The 8,787-nt window shown below is 33.2% G+C and overlaps 1 protein-coding gene across 1 annotated transcript; it reads right to left on the minus strand.

Moving 5' to 3' along the window:
• Positions 1-6,718: 6,718 nt before the first annotated feature.
• FOXD2 (forkhead box D2) lies at positions 6,719-8,787 on the minus strand. The gene is made up of 2 exons (XM_053468868.1): positions 7,029-8,787; positions 6,719-6,982 (listed from the first exon to the last, which is right to left on the minus strand). The coding sequence occupies exon 1, from the start codon at positions 8,562-8,564 to the stop codon at positions 7,521-7,523; it is 1,044 nt and encodes a 347-aa protein (XP_053324843.1). The 5' UTR covers positions 8,565-8,787; the 3' UTR covers positions 6,719-6,982; positions 7,029-7,520.

The raw sequence follows: 8,787 nt of genomic DNA on the forward strand, positions 1-8,787 counted from the left end.
TGACGTCATTTGTTAAATAAATGGACGATGCAAAGAGGTGGCAGTCCTTAAAAGAGTACTTATTGAAAATAAATCAAATCTATTTTCTTCAGTGAAATAAAAGTATGTATCAGTCACATTATGTTAGTAACTTCATAGATGGTGATACACAGAAAAAAAATCTAATTAAAAAAAAATTAGAATGCAGGTTTAAGCTGAATGCAATCATTATTCATTATTTTTTTACTACAATTTAAGATATATAATGCATGTAATACCTCTTGTGCAAAATAATTTGGATCTATGTATATGCCTTTAATCTGTTTTGCATGATTTTAGGGAGCTTGTAGATCGTAATACAAAACGGTTTTTAAATTAAACAAATATTTAAAATACCGGTATGTAATATTTTGGACCTTGGTGTGTAGAAATAATGTGTGATAATTATGATTCGTTCCAGAATTTTTTTTTTTAATCAGAACTTATATAACCAAACGTAAAGTCAATGGACATATTGTACATTTAATGTACATTTAATGTATTTAACCTGTTTAATGCCATCCTAAGGTGTTTGCTGTGGAGATAGCATGGTTTTGCAGAAAAGTCAGTTACGAAGCTGTGTACATCACTTTAGCACTTTTAAAATCAATTGTGTAACTATTAAACGGACGAAAAAAATATTTACAAATACATTTTTTAAATGTATTTTAAAATATATTTTTAAAAGAAAAAATATATGAAAATGTTTCTGTAACCAGCAATGTATAAATTGACGGTTAAGTGTCACTCAGGTGCTTGGGAATCCATTACTTAGCCCTTTAGCACAGAAAGTAGTTTTGTATATATATTCAATTGATATAAAAAATGATATTTGTTTTCTTTTGTAAATTCCAGTACACCTCTGCAACATGACTAAAATATAAATCGAAATATATTTTCCCACACCAGACACCTATTGACTTGTTAATACATACATATTTTTTTATCAACCAAAAAAAAGTCAATCGAGCTGAAAAAAAAACACTAAAGCACTGTTAAGGAAAAAGCATACAGTGTACAGAAAAAATATTCTAGTATTAGAAGGGTGCTAAACAGTACATTCTGTGGTATCTTAGAGGTTAAACCTAAAACTCCCTAGATTAGTGAAATATTGTATTCTTAGGTGCGATAAATTGATTGTTTAATGATTGAAGTGTCAAATTGCATTAAGAAATCCCTTATGGATTATAGGCAAATTAATTAGTTGCATAGATTCGAGAAAAAAATGGAAATTCACTTTATTTACACAAGCTTCAAAAAAAATTGTAAAAATTCTAGAATCTGCATCACAAGGAAACTTTGGGCCAAAAAAAACACAAAAAATAACAGGATTTGCTTTATCTGAGATAGATAGAGCATCTGGCCAATATCGAGTCTATTAATTAAAGTGTTTGAGAGCACACAACACTTCAAAGTCTTTTTTTCCTGTCCTGTACATTAAACATACATTTCTTTCAAAAATTCTGCAGAATCAAAATAAAAATCACACACGCACACACACACACACATACACCAGTATTACACAAATGGGATATCCAGTGCAGCTGTCCTAATAGTGTTTAAATCCATTGATAATGACATTGTGCATATTGCTATCAAACCCTGTAATTACAGAATTTGATCTAATGCCTTTTTCTGATTAGGAACCCAGACTCTAGCTCGAAACAAAATATCCAGTGGGTGTGAGAGTCCCTTTGATCAGAGGTTGTGACATTTACATGCAAATCTAAATAAAGAACTGGAGTGTTTAGGACATGCCACCTGCTCCTGTTGGGTTTTTAACCTGATCGAGGTTTAATTTGTGTCTTTAACCCTTTAAGTGTCGGGCGACGTGTTGGCCACTCCCCACAGCCCATAGCCCACTGCAGTAGTGTAAAGGCAAAGAGGGTTAGATTCTAAGGCTGGGACCACCAACCCTGCTCTGAAACGCTAGACCTTTAATATGCTTCATTTAAAATAATGGCATAATGCACAGTTGAGTTTATCAGGATATATGTAAATTACAGTGTATGGAACGAACCACATATGATATGAACATATAAAAGAAACAGATATAGATAAAAGAAACGAATATGGATCAATTATTGTGGTACTGGAGACAAATACATCTGTGGTAATTAAGTTCCAATTCACACTTATAATATAATAGAAAAAAGCTAAAAAACAATAAAAACAATTTTTAAAACATCCATTTTATGTAAGGTAATATAATGTATCCATTGTAAGGTAACAGAAGGAACACTTTTTTCCTGGGTTTTTCCCCCCTATAATCTTCACCCAATTTATGGTATGATTTTCACCCTGTGGTTCCAAGTATCGCAACAGTTTGCAAGTGACTTACTCATCCCTCCAGCACCTAGAGAATGTGTAGGAGAACAGCATTAAATAAGTGTGAGCAGCTTTGTTGTGTCAGACGGCAGATGGTCAGAGGAATTGTTACAATGAAAACACTGTATTCTCAAAAAACAGAAGGGTGTCTGCAGTGGTCTACAAAATAGCAATCGGATTATATGCAAAACAAATAATGAATCCTAGGGCATTATTTTGAGACTATAGCCCAACATAAATAACTTACCATATAAAATTAAAACATGCTATATTATTATTATTATTATTAATTGTTTTATATAGCGCCATCAAATTCCGTAGCGTTGTACAATGGGTAGACAGGACATAACAAGCAGTATGTAACATAACAATATGACTTACAGACACAAAAGGTGAGGAGGGCCCTGCTCAAAGGAGCTTACAATCTAGAGGTTATAATAATATATGTGACCCACCTCTTATTATATTTGTATACATATATACCGTATATATATATATATATATATATATATATATATATATATATATATATATATATATATATATATACATACATACAAATGTAATAAGAGGTAGGTCACATTTATTATTATAACCTCTAGATTGTAAGCTCCTTTGAGCAGGGCCCTCCTCACCTTTTGTTTCTGTAAGTCATATTGTTATGTTACATAATATATATATATATATACACTCTTGCAAAATATATTAACCTCATAATACATTAATTAGAAAAGAAAAGAGAAATTATAGAAGCATTTGAATGGACTATGCATTTTTTATTCTTTGGAATTTACACCAGCATAGCAGGTAATTATTAGTCATGCCGATGTAAAAAAATGATAGCAAACAGGATTAAGTGTCAGAAAGTGAGAAAAACTAATAATTCTAGTATGGGGTAAATGTCTAGGGCAGTGTTTGCTTACTCAGGCTGGGTGACTTTATGAAACTGCATGCACTTATATTAATCTCAGCGGTGTCTATCATCAGTGACTTCTGCGACTGTCACAATTCCAAAATCAGCTTAAGGGTTATGTCTGCAGTACAAAATAATACTAATGATAGTAAATAATAATAACTTACTCATAATAATCTTACTTGCTAATTATATATATATATATATATATATATATATGATTTATTTATATTAAGTGTCTTAATCAAAGCTAAACAATAATCTATCTATCTATCTATCTATCTATCTATCTATCTATCTATCTATCTATCTATCTATCGATAGCCCACATATCAATGTTATGTTTAGTCTTAGGTTTGCGTCATAAGATTAAGAAACTTAAGAATGAAAATAGAATAGAACCTAAGAATGAAAATATATATATATACAATAGGAAAATTAACAGGCCTGCCTGTTTAGTTCAGATCAAACACGTTAACGCTAAAAATCATACTTTAGCCATCGTTAAAAAAAAAAAAAAAGGAATATCCCTGCATCCATTAACATGGTAATATTCAGGATACCCCAAGTTCAATTAATGGAGCGTTAACACCTAGAGTGCCAGAAAACTTCTTGAACAACTAGAACATCGTGCTGTTCAAAATCTGCGCATACATAAACAATCAAAATTTGAACACGTAAAAAAGCCGTAATAATAATTTTAAAAAATATTTCTGTTAATTTATCTATGAAAAAGTGTGTTTGTTCATCTGTTTTTCTTCTTTGTATGGAATATAGCAAAGAAATAACAAAAAAAAGGGTGAGTAAACTTCATCCTTGGTTTAAAGCAACATTGGGAAAAAAATGCCATTAATATTGTTGCTACTGGCTATATATATATATATATATATATATATATATATATAAATATATATATACACATATATATATATATATATATATATATATACACACACACACACACACCAGATTTCTGTGGTGTAGTGGTTATCACGTTTGTCTAACAAACACACACACACATATATATATATAAAACCATTTTAGTACAAGTCCTGTAGTTACCAAGTAGCATTATTCATTTAAAGGAATACATTTTAGCAGGCAGGAATTTTAAATTTCACTGATGCAATTATAAAAAGTCTTAAAAGCATTATCTAAATGCAAAACGAGCTACTGTATATTTACAAATACTATATGAAATAAAGTAAAGGTTAATTTAAAATGACTACTTTTGAATGTTAATAAATTAAACTAAGAATTGTTTAAATATGATGCTGCACGGACAAATATAAATTGTATAAGTAAAAAATTATATCTCATTTGTAGCAATGTCAAGCTCCATGATGTATATAAGCATTTTTTTTTTTACAAAGAGTTAAGGGTTAAGGGGTTTGCTTTATTAAAAAACATAAAATGTGAAAAAGATATGGAAGGTCTCTATTAAATTTGGTGTCAAAAAGAGATAACATTTGTAGTGTGTAAGGATAATGAAACGAATTATCTGTCAGGCATGAAATGTTCATGTGATGTTAAATTGTTTTACTAATACATTGAATAACTATGTATTACTGGGGAAAAGGGTTAAAAAAGGCTAATGTGCTTAATGTGGATTTAAATTGTTATGCGTTCCCCACATTGTGCGTGAGGTTTTATTACTTCTAGGCAGTGCAGACCCTGAGGATCTTTTGTATTAAAATAAATTGTGGGTTGCTTACAATTGCCAGCCTTTTTGTGTACTGACTGTTCATGGAGTCTTAATACAAGGCAACATAATACCTATCTTATGTCACTCTAGAGGGTTAATGAACTGATTAATTAGGGGTAAACTAGGGAGATTATATTTCATTCATATTTATGTTCAAGGTACAAATATATAAATATCAGAGGCTACAGTATAAAAAGTAACACTTTCTGTGAATATCCTACAACTCTTCCTGATGATATAATTAGGGGATCTATAGTATATAGGTTAATTTTGGACAATGTTACTTGTTGGCAATCAAATCAGTTGTGCAAAATAAGTAATTAGTGGTAAGAAAAAATTAATGTCGCCTACCTATTAATCCATTGTTGATTGTAGGATATCTGGCCTTCAGCTAACTCCACAGTTTGACCTCTTAACAATATGTGGATTTGATCCTTACAGTTTACAAGAAAAGGGTTTTAAAATATTTAGAGAAAATCAGCAGAACTGGGCTTATGTTAAAAAAGGACATGGAATATATCCATTATCTAAAGCTAAGGTTCCTTTCAAAGTTTTTTTTTAACTGTTTGAATTACCTAAGGCGAAAATTCTTTCTGCTAGAAAGGGGGTTAAATTAGTGTACTGTGCTGCAACAATGTATTCTAGTTTCTAATTTAAGTTCTCTGAGGCCTGTGATCTGTAAAGGAGACCAATGCTTCAAAGATTTCCATCATTAAGACCACCCTGGATAATGGAATCTCCATGTACAGAGATTCAGTTATTTGTATGAGCCTTCTGCACATAATAGGAGCTTCAGAGGGTAGTTCATTTCAAATTGTGCCCTGCAAACTGTAAAATGGATGCATTGCCTCTTAAGAGTGAGGGTTTTGTGACAAAAAAGTGTCCCCAAAAGAAGATCTCTTTTCAAAAGCAAATGTACGTGTGTGGGACCCCCAGCTGAGTTGCTACAGAAAGGACTTTAAAATACCTACTAAGAAAGGCAACCTCTGACATCCCAGCTGCTTTAGTCTTCAACTCCTATCATGCTTAGCTGAATAAAATGAAGACTAGAAACCCACAGATTAAAGAGGTAAAGTAGAAGGAAGACAGACATCACTGCAACAAGTAAGGCTTAGCAAAATCAGAAGTCAAGGAAACGGCCGAAACGTTGTCAAATGCAACACTGATTTCAATCAGATCTTTTTTCTTAAATTAGTCTCTATTAGCTGATTATTATTATTATTACTACATTTACAAGAGTATTAAAATGTCTAAACTTGTAAAAAGAAAAGCTACTATGATTTATTCTATTATATATATATGTAATATTTTAATCTGTAAAATCGATTGATACTTATCCACATATGTTTTTAAGACCATAATTGCAAAGTGTCTGACCCCATCATTAGAATAAAATAAAATGTGTCTTGTCATTAAAATGTTAATGAACATGGGATCCACACTGCTAATTATCACTAATTTACAGTAAAATCTATCTTTAGTGTTAGGTTTTTTTTACCGAGATTTGGTCAAATATAGGGAACACCTAAAAAATATATTTTTTTTATAAAACATAAATTAAAACAAATACATTGACAAACCTATATATATATATATATATATATATATATATATATATATATATATATATATATATATATATATATATATAACATTTAATAGTTACTTTATAGCTGGAAAAAGATGGGCTAAATAATTTTAGATACTTTTTAACTCTCCAGTAATTCCCAAAAAATACATAAAGTAGACATAAATTTTAGAATTCAGACATTTATTTCGTTTTAACCAAATTGTGGACAATCGTGTTTTTTTCACATAAACCAATTAATTATTCACACATCCAAGAATAAAATCTGGACACAAAAATTGAAATGGAGGATGTGATAAGGGGAAAAAAAATTGTGTTGTACACAGCCTCCCCACTGATATATACATAATTACATATACACATATCACACAATTAAAAAAGTGGCATTTGACATTTAGACTAATATTTCATAAACTAAGTGAGCTTTACCCTCCAGTATAAAAGGGGCTAGCCAGCTCTTTAAAAACATTTTAAACTTCGGAGATTTTGCTTCTGCTATTAGTATTTACTACTAATCGATTCCATAAGAGTTAAACAATTGATCAATAACAATTTAAGTTGAGGGGAAAATTTAAGAGCCGTAAATTCGATGGGGTTTAACCATTTAAGTACCAGAGCGGCTATGGAGTCTTGACATTGATCCAATTACAGGTCTAATTTCAATGAAATGGGTAACCAGTGTTAACATACAGTCCACTTCTCCTAGCTATTGCCACTGTGACAATAGTCCTAAGGACACAATTATATTTACATAAGGATCTGAAAACAGTTACATACATCTCTCATTAAATATTTACATTTTTTATAAATAGACTTTTAATAAACGTTCTCTCAAAAAAAGGGACAAGGGAAGAAATCAAGGAGGTTTTGCTGAAGTCAAAAGTTCTATTACAAAAAAAGAGAAATCCTACCTTAAATACACAGGTTGTGAAATGTTTTCATTAGACATATATGTATATATATCTATATTAAAAGTGACAGCCATTAAGGTTTGTGAGTTTACTGGAAAAGTTTTGTCCAGATTGTAAAATACTGTCATGTGCCATGTTTAAATGATTTTGCATGGGAGCCAATGAAGGGGTTAACATTGTTATGACTTGTGCCTGGCTCCCTGGCTGGGCTGTGTATGGGGTTGTTGGGTTGCTTGATGGGGAAGATCCTCCGATTATGTTGTCTATGGAAAAAGAAGGGCGACTCTGCCCATCTGTCTTAAGTGTCTGTAGGATGGGTAAAGAAGGACTGAGGTGAGAATAAAAGGATTTCCTGTTCAGATCTCCGCCAATGTAAGGAGATAGACCTGTGTTGGAGAACATAGAGGATGGTGGGGCTATGGGGCAATGAGTAGGTTGAAAAGGGAAGGTGGCACCTGGGTGGTGTTGGTGGTAGTTCTGAAGCTGGAGTCCATAATTATAGCCATAGGGCCCATATCCAAAGGCTGGCATGAAGCTGCTGGGGTCCCTTAGGATCTCTGTACTTTGCTGTCTTTTGAACCTCTTTCTCCTCCTTAAGAAGCTGCCATTATCAAACATGTCTGCAGACTCAGGGTCCAAAGTCCAGTAGTTACCCTTGCCAGGGTTACCAGGTTCCCTGGGGATTTTGACAAAGCAGTCATTGAGGGAGAGGTTGTGCCTGATGGAGTTCTGCCAGGCTGGGAACTTCTCCCTGTAATAAGGGAAACGGTTACTGATGAACTCACAGATCTCACTCAGAGTCAGCCTCTTCTTGGGGCTCTGCAGGATAGCCATGGTGATCAGGGCTATATAAGAGTAAGGAGGCTTCACCAGGGTGTTTTTGGGGTTCTTTTCCACTCCTCTAGAGTTAGAGTCCGATACCGAGGACAGGTCCGGGGAGGCAGTGTCCCCTCGGTGGTTTCTGGAGACATTATCATCAGAGTCGTTGTCTGAGTGGTAATCAGAATATTTCCCATCTTTAACACTCAAGTCGCCGACCACATCAATGTCGGTGTCTTCAGAGAGCATGGAGTTATCAGACATCTCGGTTCCCAAAGTCATTGTAAGGGGAGCAGGAAGTCCTCTGTTCTTCCTAACCAAAACTCCAGGACCCCCCTAGTGGATCAACGTTGAACGGGATCCTCTGTGATCAACAGCAGCAAAAGTTCTCCTACCTTTTCCAGGAGGTAACCAGCTTCACCAGGATCGCTCCATGCCACCCCTCATCCCTTTTCTCTGTACCCTCCCCCCCAGGTGCAGTTTCTCACCTGTTGTATTAGGGGGG

The sequence above is a fragment of the Spea bombifrons genome, chromosome 6 (genome assembly GCF_027358695.1).
Source record: "Spea bombifrons isolate aSpeBom1 chromosome 6, aSpeBom1.2.pri, whole genome shotgun sequence".
In the NCBI taxonomy this organism is placed as follows: domain Eukaryota; kingdom Metazoa; phylum Chordata; class Amphibia; order Anura; family Pelobatidae; genus Spea; species Spea bombifrons.